Source organism: Mytilus galloprovincialis, chromosome 14, assembly GCF_965363235.1.
Source record: "Mytilus galloprovincialis chromosome 14, xbMytGall1.hap1.1, whole genome shotgun sequence".
NCBI lineage: Eukaryota > Metazoa > Mollusca > Bivalvia > Mytilida > Mytilidae > Mytilus > Mytilus galloprovincialis.
In genome coordinates, this window is record NC_134851.1 from 67,117,089 (window position 1) to 67,132,622 (window position 15,534).

The 15,534-nt window shown below is 31.8% G+C and overlaps 1 protein-coding gene across 1 annotated transcript in view; it reads left to right on the top strand.

Annotated features, from left to right (window-relative positions):
• Positions 1 to 15,534, top strand: part of LOC143058155 (collagen alpha-3(VI) chain-like) — an 88,053-nt gene that overhangs the window by 30,178 nt on the left and 42,341 nt on the right. Inside the window, exons 4-8 of the mRNA XM_076231618.1 lie at positions 630 to 683; positions 7,079 to 7,639; positions 8,655 to 8,732; positions 9,200 to 9,214; positions 14,567 to 15,154. Coding sequence (XP_076087733.1) covers positions 630 to 683; positions 7,079 to 7,639; positions 8,655 to 8,732; positions 9,200 to 9,214; positions 14,567 to 15,154 — 1,296 coding nt within the window. The remainder of the gene's footprint in view (positions 1 to 629; positions 684 to 7,078; positions 7,640 to 8,654; positions 8,733 to 9,199; positions 9,215 to 14,566; positions 15,155 to 15,534) is intronic.

Below are 15,534 nucleotides of genomic sequence, written 5' to 3' on the forward strand. Positions count from 1 at the left end.
AGTGTTTGCAAGTTTGAAATGCATGTTATAAGATTAAGTTATAATTCGGTACTGGCATGAACATACGGATTTGTTGTGTTATTAAAATTTGCGGTTACAAAATGTTAGAAACTATTATAAATTAAGGAATGTATCTCCCTCATGCAAAGCTCTGATTCCTTTCACGGATTTGGCTATACTTTTTGGACCTTTTAGATTATAGCTCTTCATCTCTTATATAAGCTTTGGATTTCAAATATTTTGGCCACGAACATCACTGAAGAGACATGTATTGTCGAAATGCGCATTTGGTGCAAAAAAAAAAAAAAAAAAAATTGGTACCGTTAATTTTATTACAGCGTTTCTCAATATCAACATGATACAATTATAACCTGAATAAATAGGTAGTACATTTGCAAAATAACTTGAAATCATCAGAAAAATTGGTATCGTTAATGTTATTATACTTTAGGTCGTTTTTTTATCATCTTTTATATTAGGTTTTCAAATATTTTGGCCAAGAGAATGGATGAAAAGACATTGATTGTCGTGAAGCGCTCCTCGTGAATAGAAATTGATACTGTTAATTTTATTTTATGTCGCACAATTGAAATTATCCAAGCAATCAACAATGTCTGTCTTTATCACAGGTGAACTGCCTCCTCCAGTTGATGAAACAAATGTTGATCGGCCATTAATATTAGGTAAGTACTTATAAGGTTATTTAAAATCTGTCTTACCTCCTATAGATTTTTAGTGATATAATTGGTTAAAGGACTACACGTGTTGACTATATATATTTGATATAGGATGTCCTTAAAAATATCTAAATATTATGTAGCTAGTCAAGGTCGTCCAAAACTTCAATCATCTTAAAAATATGGGGTTTATTTAAGAATTGAATGCTTCTTTTTGTAACTTTATTTGGGTGCAAAAGCGTTAACCGAAGTACATTTTGTACGCACGGTCAATGCCTTTACAACCCTGTCAAGTTACAAAAAGAAGCATTCAATACTTATAATTACATTTTTTAGCTATGATCATGAACACACAAATTTTATAATTTGTTTTATTTAATTCACTTGTGCACTTTTTTTTGGGACCACGTGTTATCATGAATGATAAATTTTATTGAGTGATGCAATTGTTTAAGGAATAACACGTGGTGTGCAGTTAGCCAATCAGAATGACGTATTATAATGAAACATACATCTAATGTAATTATTTAAGTATGGGGTAAGTACTTGTAAGGTATTTACACATTTATCATTGGCTACTAGTGATATTGTATATTCAATCCTACAGGTAACAATTAATGGGTATGTTTAATTTCCATACAAAACATGATGCGGTTGTGTTTGTGTTTATTTTAATTGGCTCCACGTCAAATGTCAAATTTACAGGCAATAAATACAGGAAGCATAAAATTCTCTTCAAAGTTTTTTTGAAAGCCATAGGGTAATCATTCCATAAATTTTGAAGCCATTTTATAGCATCAAGATCAACGTAGTTCCTGTTATGTAATTTTATCCACCAAACATCAGATATAAAGGTATTTTTTTTTTACACAAGGGGTGTCTATAAGTGGTTTAATTTCAATACAAACCATTCTGTGGCTGTATCTGTTTTTTCTTTTGAATGGCCCCACGTTTTCTCTTACAAAAATTAATAAAAGCCATAAGGTAAACATCCCATAAAGTTTGAAGCTATTTTATATCATCAGGATCAACGTCATTCCTGAATCATTCCTGTTCTGTAATTTTATCCAGAAAACATAACATCAGGTATAAAGGGTTTTTATTTTCACCCAGAAATTAAACGATTTACGATTTTCCCCAGTGTCCCTTCAATATAAAAAAAAAGAGGACGTGGTATGATTGCCAATGAGACAACTGTCCACAAGAGACCAAAATGACACAAACTTTAACAACTATAGGTCACCGTACGGCCTTCAACAATGAGCAAAGCCCATACCGCATAATCAGCTATAAAAGTCCCCGATATAACATGGCAGTCATTAGCCATATGGGCTTTCAACTGTTTCGGGTTGATCATCACTTATAACTGATATTGCGAAGAAACACATCTAGCGTTTTAATTTATAAGCGTAGTTATATATATCTCGAAGGTTCAAATATCCCCTGAACATCTCAAGTTATGATTTGTAAAGATTTTCTTTTAGTGCAATCGAAGAACATGATCTACTTATTCTTCATTATAGTAATCTATTTTTGATACAAGCATAGTATACCCTTGTCAAATTAGATATCATTAAATGACAAGCTTGTACTATTAATAACTCTCCTCTCTCTTTGATTTGATTCATTGCTTTGTCATAAACAATGTCTATATCAAGCACACAGTAAATAGCTGGACAAAATTTCTTCTTCACAGGGGCGGATCCAGCCATTTTAAAAAGGGGGTTCCCAACCCAGAGTAAAGGGGAGGGGTTCCAACTGTATGCTCCCATTCAAATGCTTTGATCGTCCAAAAAAAAAGGGGGTTCCAACCTCCGGACCCCCTGGATCCGCCACTGTTTCTGTGGTCTGGCTATCCAAAAGCTCTTATACATTTATTTTTTTTACATTATAAATTAATTTATATATTGTCTTTCAACAAGTTATACTGAAAGGAGAACACATAGTGTATGTCCAAATTTCAGCAATATCCAGAGAAGATTATATTTATAATGTATTTATAGAATTGAAGTCATGTTTAGGACGAAAACAAATTGACAATCAATATACTATGTAGGTCTTGTAATAGAGGTCAATTACAAATTTGAACTGTCACTGGAAAATAATGGTATATTGGATATTGTATATTTTGCGTTGCAACTGGCCACCTACGGATTCATCAAAGAGTTGTTGCAAGGGTTTTGCATCAAATTAGTGTTTCTATCCTTACCAAACCTGGCTGTGTTCTTCTTCATCCTGCAAAGATGCCAAACTTTTGTCATCATATGTGATCATATGTCTATTCCCCAGTCGGCCAGTGGTGGTGTTTTTTTTTATCTTGGGTCAACTGGGTTTGAAGGAAATGCATGACATTTAACTACATTTCACAGTTTTTAAACTGAAAATTCCAAATGAATATATCGCATTCAATTCCTCTTTGTTTCGAAAATGGCAAACAAACAGACAATTATTGAGGTGAAAAACAGTCTTTCTGCAGGATTACGACTCAAGTGGTGGCACAATTAATCTATCATTGCTTGATAAAATAAGTTAAATAGTTTATACGTAACAAAGTTCTGAGTTTAAATTTATTACTTATATACTGTAATTTTTCTGCATGTTTGATTTTGCATGGTTTTATTGTAGGATGCGACTATAAACCTATGGATTTAGTCTTCCTTTTAGATACATCAGTAAATAGTTCTAGAGATTATTTAGAAATGCAAACTTTCTTGTTAGACCTAGTTCAATATGTTGACATCGACTCAGGAGCGGTTCGTATTGCTATGGTTACTTTTAGCACAGGCGCAAATGTGCAGTTCTTACTAAACAAATATAAAACCATGGCTGATATTCAGCAAGGTATTCGCAATGCATTCTTTTACCCTGGTGACAGAAACACAGCAGATGCATTTGACATTCTTAGACGCAGGGTATTCTTTGAAGCATATGGAGACAGAACCGACGCTCCTGACATTGTCATACTTCTTACCACTGGGAAGCCAAATAGAAATGTACATCGAACAAAACAAGAGGCTGACGCGCTTCATCAGTTTGAAGTTAATATAGTAGTTGTTGCAATTGGAGAATTCGATTCAAGTTATTTGGACGACATTGCCAACAAGCCAGCTGATAAATATTCTCTCAAGTTAAACAAAATGAAAGATCTTCCTGTGAATAATAATAAAGTTTTAAGCCGAATCTGTCGCTGTGAGTCGGAATTTTTTTCAATATCTATATTTTTACAAAATTCTCATGACAGTGTATAAAAACTAATGTAAAACAACATTTTTCATTGATAATGTGCAAAAATTAAAATTTTTCTTAATTTTTCACTTCATTTAGAAAAAAGGTAATTTATAAACTTGTTTTATTCTTTTGTATTGTTTTCTATATATCCATTGAATTGAAAGAGCAAATAAATAAAACTTAAAAAGTCAGAATAAATTACATTCTTTGTTTCATAAATTTTACAGTAATGAATAACTGCTATTGCGTTGAATATTGAAAGTAAATCAAAATAAGTGTAAACGCCTGTTTTATTTCAGTGTCGTCTGCTGCCTTTTTAACACCCGTAGAAGGTTAGTTCGGTATGACGTCAGTATTTTGAGGTGTACATTTTACGTCATAATCACGTCAATTAACGTTTCTTTGCTATTATACTCATTCGTGTTATGTGTAATTTAATTCCACGTTTAGTTTTTTCTTTTATTTATCACTCATTGTATTACGTATTCAAGACTAACAAAATAATTATAATTGTTAAACTTATAACGGTCTTGTCCATCATTATAACGAGATAAAAGTTCATCCCTTTACTGGCAAAATTCAAACAGATACACGATACCCGTCGAGTTTTAATGGACAGCCAAAACTCCAGTGCATTCGTTCATGTCATAAGCGAGGTTAGGAGAACGGGAATGGCCTCGACATATATATCACTGAACCTCAAAAAAGTCATGATTGTATGCTTATAACCTTTGAAGAGATGATATTAACCTCATCATTAAGAATCTTTTGGTTCGAAATTTCTATTAGAAGCTAACATTTGTCAACACAATCATGAAAAGAAATATAATCCTAGAATGTAAAAAGATCTGTCAAACCCCTTCTAAAGATTTTGATTTACTATTGGTTTACAGAAAAATTGAAAGTTTTTTTGTTTTTGAAAAATTGTAGTAATCTTTTTAGACCAGTAGCTTTGTTTTGAATTAAGGGTAATATAGGCCTCAAGCAAAGTTCTTATCTCTTGTCCAGATTTAATTCTACTAAAGGTCGTTTTATTTTATCACTTTTTTTCTCTGCTGTTGAACTGGAAGTACCGAAGGGTGTCACCAGCCAAGTTCCGATGACATCACAAATAGCTATAAAGTCATTTGAAAATCAGGAAATTATCTTTTTCGTGCATTGCTCCAAATCCATAATTAAGTTTTTGTATATTTTTTGGTGCTTTTCAATTGTATAAGTATATACATTTATATATATTTTTATTAACATCTTTGAATCAGTTGTCTTCAGTTGTCTTCACCGTGTCTTGTCTTTTAGTTTACTGCTTCACCAATACTATTACTACATTGTAATATATTATATATAACTTCACAATACTAAACGGATATTTTCATATGTAACACCACTTTATTTAAACGGACACATTTAACATGTACGTAACAAGTCACATTAAACGGATTTTGTTTCATTTAACTTCACAATTACTAAACAGATATTTTTGTTTTCAGATTGCCACAATCAATCCGATTTCTTTGCGGTTTTACTAAAATTATACATCTTTTTCAGCTTAAATTAAATTTGTGTATTTAAAAACTTTAATCGGCATGAATTCTATAAATATCGTTAATGTCAACAGTAAACATTTACAGTCTCTATTACGGCTCCTCTTCATATGAAAACACTCTTTCCACATAGGGTATATGTTAATTGTTGACGATTTAATCCTAAAGAGAGTGTATCTATTAACACATAGATGTTTACGTTTTATACTGAAAACACAAGTTACTTATATAATCATGTACATAATACTTATTTCATAATATTAAGAATCAGTGTAGTCAGTGCATAGCTTTACAAATGCTTGTGACGAGTACAGAGTTCATTTCTGCTAACGATATATACATTGTATTACAAAACAAGAACTCTTCACATCCCTGATAACGACGATTGACATATTACCAGCCAATGCAATGCTACAGAATGGCAACATTTGATTCCCTTTAAGAAAGCTCGGTCACATGTCCACAAGTACTATAAAATGATGTTGTTAGCAAAGTCACTGTTTTCAGCAACAGAAGCTAAAAAATGATACTATTTGACTTACTTTTTAGCGAAGATAGACCGCATGTCTATAATTGACTAGGAGTAGGTCCGGTAAGGGCCGGTTTTGGCCTCAAATTTAAAGTTTATATGACGTAAGATTTTGGACACTTTTTAAACACTTAAATGTGTATTTCAATTGATTCAATTATTTTTTGTTAAAGATTTTAACTGATTCACTCATTAAAAACGCTCCAATTCTAGCTTAAATATGAAAAATCTATCAAATATACCAAAAACTGTCACTTTTCATATGGTTTTTGTCAAAAATGAAAGTGGCCGCATCCGTGTTCATCCTCGACCTTTATATATGTTATGTATTATCATTAAACACAACTTACCTTTCAATATCAAGAATGAACACGAATGCGGCCACTTTCATTTAAGACGGAAACCGTCTAAAATTTAACTAAAAAGCTGAAATTGTGATGATTTCAGTAATTTAGAATGACTTTACGGTTCAAGTACCCGATATATGTGCATTGTAATGCCAAAAACAGCCCATATTTATGTAGCAGATGCATTATACCTTCCAAAAAATAACTAAAACTTTACATTTAAACAATTTTGTAAAACTGCTATAAATTGGGGCCAAAAAGGGGTCTTACTGAATCTACCTCTTTGTAGTTATTTGCAGAGGGATGATATATCGTCCATAGAAAGGAAGATCGAAAAATATCACATAATGAAGTGACGCTAGTTGAGCTATTGGACGATTTAAATTTCTTGTCTTGGACTGTACTGAACATTATTTAGTACATCTTATATATCAGGGAAACTATATATATTAATCCTAAATGATTTTTATCCTTTTTTCAAACTAAAAATGATATTTTCTTTCCTTTGTTTTGCTATATTGTAGGACTTCCTAAATGTAAGTTATAGACTAAGCTAGACATGTCTGTAGATAGATTCTTGATTGCTAATATGCAAAACTGTTCCTTCTATATTTATTGAAATACATTTTTTTGGGCATATTTATGAGGATATCATGTGATGTTCGTTATACATGCTATATGAAACATATTTTGTAAATTATGTAGGACGATTTGTTTTGGTTATATTTGATAACTTATCAATTCATGTATTTGCAGATAGTGACGAACAAGATTTGGTTTTCCTTCTTCATTTTTCCAATGATATGTACCAAGCAGAATTTCAGAAAGTATTGGACTTTATGACCTCCCTCATTGAAAGGGCAGATATCGATTCCGGATTAGTACGTGTTGGAGCCGCACTATATCGTGAATCTGGCGTAGTAATATTTAACCTAAAAGCATATAGCACAAAAAAGGAGGTTGTAGAAGCCATTGAAAAAATTCCATATAATTTTAAATCCAGCCGAGCCAATCTTGCGTCAGGAATAAATATTGTCAGGGATCAGATGCTAGCAGATTCAGCGGGCGATAGACAAGACATTCCAAATGGAGTTGTACTTATTACTGATTCAAATTCCAATATAAACATTGATGGTATAGCTGAAGCGAGTAACGAATTGAAAGACGCTGGAGCCACTATATTTACAATTGGAATTGACCTCGAAAATCCAAACGAGGTTGTTTCTGTCGCATCCAATCAGGAATTCAGTTACATTTTAAATGACGTAGCTCAACTTCCTGCTTTGACAACGAGATTGCAAGACCGGATTCCATCTTGTATGTTTAGATTAGAGAAATGTGTATGATGAAACATACAATTTAAATGAAAATACCACTGAAAGTTCACTTTCTGATTATGGGTGATTTTGCACAGTTTTTATTTTCGTTAATTGCTCACAGGGTGTTATGAAAGAAATTCATTGTCAATTGTTGATCCACAAATGTTTTATGCTTCGCGTAGAACATGTTTTGTTCAATTATGGACAATATATACTTGTTCGCCCTTACCAAGAAAGACAAGTCAGGAGTACAAGTTACTTGCAATCATCATCAATCAGAGAATGAACTTTATATGGTATCTTTTAGAGTTGAAATAAAATTAGGTTTGTATACAGTGCCCCGAATACTACAATGAAGGGTTTAACTTAAAAAAAAGAAAGTTGCATACTTACTTTTGTAAATTCGCAGAAACATATCCATGTATCGGCATCTTTGTAATGGCAGTTTTCAGGCGCGGCAGCACAGCGGAGTAAGCAGCAAAGGTAGAAATACTCAACAGCTATATGTTTTTTTTTTTTTTAACAGACTTTGATATCATCATCCTATCATAATCATATCATCATTTGTTTTAACATTACGGCTGTATTTTTGGAATTAATCTGTTTGCATTTTGTTATCTTGGAATTTTGAGGTAAATGTAAGAAGATTGAATTGATAAAACAAGAAATTATGTTAAAATGTTTTATTTATTTTCTTTAGTTTTCACTTATAAACTGTTCACTCAATCAAATGTTTTTTTTTTGTTGCAAGCTGTATTCGGACCATTAACCGGGACCGTTATTAAAGGACCAGTTCTTTCTATTCTATAGAATTTAATATTTACCATATAATTTTAACTTAAAATATTTGATCTCCATTTTTTTTATGGTCCAGGTACATTTTACTGACTGTCAACTAACCTGTATATAACAATATTTCTTTTTTGGTAGATATAAGCTAGCTGAATGTAAATAATTGGAATCAATCAATATTTCTTTAAAATAACAAAAGTACTTCCCTTGTTTACTTTCAGTAAGTAAATTGGACTTAAAGCCCGTTCTCGAGGAAACCATTGTCCCGGAAAATTTTGTTCCTTTAGGTTTCCCAACAGGTAATTATATTGATTTTGCGCAGTATAATATTTTTTAAACACATTTTTACATTTAGAATTCGTGAAAGCAAGAACCATTGCAGATATCTTTATTACGTGTTCGGATCTGTTAATTAAATAATGCGTTCTGCGTTGTTTTACCTTACACTTTGAGAGGTTCGGTATTGTTTTTTAGATAACATTATTTAGAAATGGAAAATAACTATAGGAGCAGTACAGTTTTAACAGATTTATATTCAAGAACAGATATTGAAGAATAAAAGAGTTTTTGGCAAAATAAAAGAGTTTTTGGCAAAATAAAAGAATTTTAACAAAACAAAAGAGTGTAAATAAAATAAAAGATTGTTAACAAAATGAAAGAAACGGTAGAATTGAAAATAAGACCATGTTTAAACAAATCATATGTATTTAGTAAATTGATACGTCAAATTCAATTAATATGTATTATTGTTTTCCTGTAATTTCAGGATCTAGATTGCAAAGTAAGTATGTGTGCATGTTATGTGTTTTACGTGTTTATGAGTTTATGGTTGTTCCATCCGTCTTATGATTCGAGAATGTCAAATTTGTTATAAGATAAACCTAAAACTTCACTCTTCAATAATTTACATTGACCTGTAACAGAAACTCAATTCCAGAATCATTCATGTTTCTAAAATTTTGAGGGGGCCTCAGTGACCCAGCGGTCTAAGTAGTTACTACTGTAATCACTAGACAGTCCACTGAGGTTGTTAGTTCGAACCCCGCACTCGACTCCAATCTTAATTGACAAGGATTGTCAGTTTTCCTATTGGAGGCCAGTGGTTTTCTCCGGGCACTCCGGCTTCCTCCACCAAAAAAAAAAAAAAAAAAAAAACTGGCCGCCACGAAATAGCCTTAATGCGGTGCTTAAAAATGGTGTTTAATTACCAAAAATCTAAAATTATAATTTTAAAAATGTTTTTTTACTGGTGTAGGTAAAAAGAACTACATCGCGATCCTTCCACGCTGAAGTGTAAGATTAGCGTTGTTGTATCACCTTTAGATTGATACTTTTATACAAATTATAAATAGACTTTTGGTTTTCATTGTTCTTAAAATTAAACTTGACTAAAAATCTGGAAATATTTTTAAATTAAAGTAGCACATTTGTTTTTTATTTTAATTGTAATCATTCACCCTCGTCATTTATTTCACACGTAGAAATTCCAACAAGGGAAATAATTCTGTTTTATTGAAATTTTGAAAAAAGATTTGGGCAGTGAGTTTCTCGAAAGACCTATATTAATACAGCCCTTTGTGATATTTGGAGATTATTTTGCTGCTTCATGTTATCTATTCTGGAAAAAAACGTCGAGTTACATGTATTATATATCTTCTTCTGGATCACAAAATAAAGTTCGCTCCTCGTCTGATTTTTAACCCCCCCAAAAGATGTAATAATAGTTATTTTGGCAATAAAAAGCGATTTTTGAATCAATATTTTGTTTAAAAGTATTTGAAGACGTTTGCAATGATATTTTAAATGGTCAATCGGCAAATCTCGGGTGACTCCGCTTATCTCCAAGAGGTACGGAATCAGCCGAGTAGTGACGAATGTTAAAATGATGTGAACATAAACAGTGGTTCAGGAGAATTTATGTAATCTTTTGTAATGAAATACAAATGAAAAAAAAATAATATATAAAGGGTGGACAGCCATGAATCAAAGATATATCATATTACACAAGCACGCATGCGCTATTTATGTATGCATGTTCCCTTTGTCTTTCTTTGTGTCGTTCATTCAAAAGTGTTGTCACGTGTGTGTTTTCTTGTAAGTCTCATAAAGTCTTGCAGCCTCAAATAAAGGTTCAAAGCAAAAAAATGTTAAGAATTACTATTCTTGCGTAAAAAAATGACTGAGTATTGTTCTTGAAATTCATTCATGAATTAAATAAGAAGTTTTATTTAGCTACTTAGAACCTTAAATATCATTGTCCTTTATATGTTAGTTCAAAATTTGTTATTGTTGACTTGCGTGTTGATGTGTTACAACAAAAAAATACCAATGATTCGCTAGACGTGTGTGTGTGTGTTTGTGTGTGTGAGTGTGTTTATGTGTTTATGTATGAATGGAGTGAAAAAAGAAGGAAGGGAACAAACATAAATATTTCGAATATTGGTCATAAAGCTGAGCTTATTTCTGAACTCCTTTTACATATAATTTATAAGCACCACGTTTGAAAGATGTATTAAGTTCATTTATCTGAAAAAAAGTCGATGCTTTTAGATTATCGTATAATCACAGAAAAAAGTTTCCCTAATATAGAATTGTCCATTATTGATTTGATGGAACCCCATTTCAATCGAGCTTGATACAATGTTTTGATACATATAATAGATAAAAGACTATTGCACATTATTGATTTTGCTGAATCCCTTTCTATCGAGCTTGATACAATGTGTTGTAACACATACAAGAAGCTCGTTCACCTTATTAAACTATACTCTCATATATATATTCAGATGAAGAACTTCATATTTGTTTGGTAAAAAAATGTTATATATATTACTTGACACAAAGGGACACATAATAGAAGCTCGTTCACCTTATAAAAATATCCTCTTCTATATATATTCAGATGAAGAACTTTATATTTGTTTGGTAAACAAAATGTTATATATTTGACACAAAGGGAGATTGCAGCACTTATATATATCCGTCTGCAGTACCCTTTTTTCTACTTGCACGAAGTAGAGTAGATTATTGCAGTTATTCACTTTTGCATGTTGAAAGTGCACTATTAGTGTTGACTGGAAGAGTTTTATCAGTGGCGGATCCAGGTTGGTGGTGGTGGGTTCCGGGGGTTGGAACGCCATTTTTTTGGGACGATCAATGTATTTGAATGGAGACATATAGTTGGAACCCCCTTTTTTGTCCTGGGTTAGGACCCCCCCCCCATTTTTAAAATGGCTGGATCCGTCCCTGTTTATGGTGGTGATTTTAAGTTCGAGGAGTTTACTCTGTACAAATCAGCTGAGCGTTTTAATCTTATTCTCTTAAGGAAATATTATTCATTTTGGTACCAACTTAACTTTGTCTTTCTGCTAAATATTAGCGATAAAACCTTTTTTTCCTTTTTTTTCTAAAGTTAAGATTCTATTTTTTGAATTAATACACCACATCTTTTTTTTCCCCACAAAGTATTGAAATTCCTGCCTATAACAAGAACCTATAATTATTTATATCTGAAATCACATTTTATAAGTTTATATCTTTTTAGATTGTTCAAAGATAAAAACCGAAAAAGATGGTAGTTTCCCCTAAGAAATCGTGGATTGGTACTCGATGATGCGCATTTTATCGAAATGTTTCTATAAAATTCATCGACCTGAATGAAAACTTTTGAAACGTTTTAATAAAGAGTTTTTTTTTCACCATTTCAGAATATCAATAGGTATATTCACAATTAAAACAGTCATCAACATGTTCTATTACCAAATATGGGTTACAATGTAAGAATATATCCCAACTAGAAATCTGTGTTGATGAATTGTCATTCATTTTTTTCTATAAAAATATAGCTATGTCTAAAATAAAATAAAAGATTTAAAATCCAAACCTCCCTAACAATAAACAATCCAGTACTTTTCCAGTCAACACGTTCGATTTGCCTTGAACTTTTTCACTTTTGCAATTATCACTTAGCTACACCGAGCACTTTTCACACGTGACTTGTTTGCACCAGAGCATGGGATCTTTATGTAACCAAGAAAAGGATACTCACTCGAGGTAAGACCCATATATACATATATCAAATACATTTTATATTCCATATACAATTCTTTTCGCGTCTGGCGTATATACTAAATTTAGTCCTGGTATCTATGATGAGTTTATTTACAACCACTGGGTCGATGCCACTGCTGGTGGATATTTATTTTCCCCGAGGGTATCACAAGCCCAGTAGTCATCACTTTTTGTGCTGACATGAATTGTCATTGATATGGTTATATTTATAAATTTACTGTTTACAAATTTTTAAATTTTTTGAAATACTAAGGCTTTTCTACCTCAGGCATATATTACCTTAGCTGTATTTGGCAAAACTTTTAGGAATTTTGGTTCTCAATGCTCTTCAACTTCGTACTTTATTTGGCTTTTTTAACTTTTTTGGATTCGAGCGTCACTGATGAGTCTTTTGTAGACGAAACGCGCGTCTGGCGTATATACTAAATTTAGTCCTGGTATCTATGATGAGTTTATTTTCAATACACTTAGTATTCACATTGGAACAGTTTATTCAATTGTATGTACTAAAAAATAATCTATTTTCGCGGATAATTTTTTTCGCGTGTAGCCCTTTTTAGATAATTTCGCAGTGATTTTAATCACGATTCTCAAATTTTCTTGTTGTAGTAATCTAAGTTTTACATATTCGCGACGATTTTTCTACTAGCGAAAGTCACAAAAACAAATCGCTAGCGAAAATTAGTACGGTTACTTTATACGCTTAATCGCGATTTTGTTTTTCAATATATGTTTTGAATATAATTTCGTACATTTACTATCTTAAAGATGCAAAACAAGCGAATAAAACGTGGTGATCTTCATGTTTATGGAATGTATAACTTTTCAAAGGTATAAAATGTGAAAACAACACGTTATACATTTTTTTATGTGTCTGAAACAAAAGGTATAACTTTGTGGTTGTCTGAAATGTCTATCATAAAGGACCTTACTACTCCATGACATCACATGTGCTTTCACCGATCAAATCAGATTTTTCCAGAAGATTTGAATTTTCTTTCTACTAAAAAAAGCAAGGAGATTGCGTGGTTGTTTTTTTTTTTTTTTTTTATTTTTTTTTTTTTTTTGCGATATCCAGCAATGATTCTAATGAGGAGTGTAAATGAGGATAAAATTCTTCAATTAATTCTTAAATAAAATAATGAGATAACAATTATAATGAAAATTGTAAATCTTTTTAAACAAGATTAACATTGATAATGCATATAATTCAATAATGTTGATTCGATGTAATTTTAAACAAAAAGGAAATAAACTGATAATTTTGCAATCTTTACACATCTAATTTTTTATCATAATTTCTAGGATTTGCACCTTTTTACTTCCGGCAAGTAAAAAAAATCATGACGTCATAGGCCTTTGTCATTGATGTTCATGAGGAAATTAGCGAATCATAAATTATCTATGGTTTATTTTAAAACAGGAGAGAGGTTCTTTGTAACACCTCATTCCGATATTATTGCCGTCGATCACCGTTTAAATTATACCCTCCAAACTCTTTCTCGTTCGAATAATCATAGATGACTAATAAATCTAATGTAATTCTTATCTGAATCACCTTTGTTGCATCTTTAAGACTGATAACCAATTAGGTAAAGTATAGGGAACACCATGTCGTGCGTGGTATGATTTTAAGATTTTGAATAAAAGATGTCGGATAACCTATAGACAACGTATTTTCTGATTAGTATTTAGATTTGTGAAGTTTTACTGTTATTTGTTTGAATTTTAAGGATTCATACATATGAGTTGTAATTCGCCGTGTCAGAATCTAATGCATTCTGGGTTATATTTTAAAAAGCGTACACCAAAACGTTTTGATTGGTTTACGAACAATGAGATTAACCATAGTCCTTTAGAATCTGAAAAGGCGAATTAGGATCACGTGGAAAGGTTTAACTATGCATTAAATTGTTTTAAAAAGTCCCCTTGGCATCATTACGAGAGACATTGTTTGTATCTAGCGAGGTTTGCCGAAAAGGGAAGAACATATATGTCCTTATTTTGGTCAGTGGATTAGTTAATGATTTTATTACTTATCTTGATAATTTTGTCTTTTTAGGCAGCAAGAGTGCAGATGTCGTCATTTTGTTCCACGCTGGACACAAACTTAAATCTAAGGAATTCAATAAAGGACTAAAGTTGTTTATTTCGAGACTTTTCGAAAAATCCCAAGTAGATTCAGGTTCTGCAAGGGGAGCTGTTATCAATTATGGAGCAGGTGCTAAAGAAGTTTTTGGATTGAATAAATACAATAAGAAATCATTATTAAGAAAAGCTATTCAAAAAATGAAACCAAAGCCCTACAGGAATAGTAAAGCTGATCTAACAGCTGCCCTTCAGCTACTCAGAACAAAGACTTTATCGAAAGGTGGTGGCTCTCGAATGTCGGAAGGAGTACCAACAGCTGTAGTCATAGTAACGGATATGGCTAGCTCATCTGATTCGAATGCCGCCTCACAGGAAATAAATATTTTAAAAAATATGGGAGTAACGGTTTTCACTGTCGGTGTTTTAAAATCCGACAATAATGAATTATTGTCAATGGTCAGCCAACCGCAAGATACTTATCATCAAAGTGCTAAATCATACTTTGATTTAGTAAAAGGAGATTCTCATGTTCATAAGATTTCAAATCAGATTTTAGCATGTAAGTAGAAAGTAGGAACTGTCTTCGTTTAAAGGTGAAAATGAATTGAAAATATGAAAATTAGGTATACCTTTATAAACGTTCGACAAAAGAATTCTGTTTAAAACAACGATTGAATATTCGTTAGTGTATTAATGATAAATATAACTAAATGAGAAAATATAATATAGATGAACATTAAATCCGACCTTTAAATCGAGAATTGAAAATCACAACAACTCTCACTTATCTGTAATCAGATACTGATCTTTTGATACTAATTTTAGACTCATTGTTACACGCATTTAAGGTGAGTTACAATTTCTTTAAGTTTTTTTTAAACCGTCATCGGAACGCTACATGAAAATCGTACTAAAGAGAAAATACGTTGAAATAAGGAA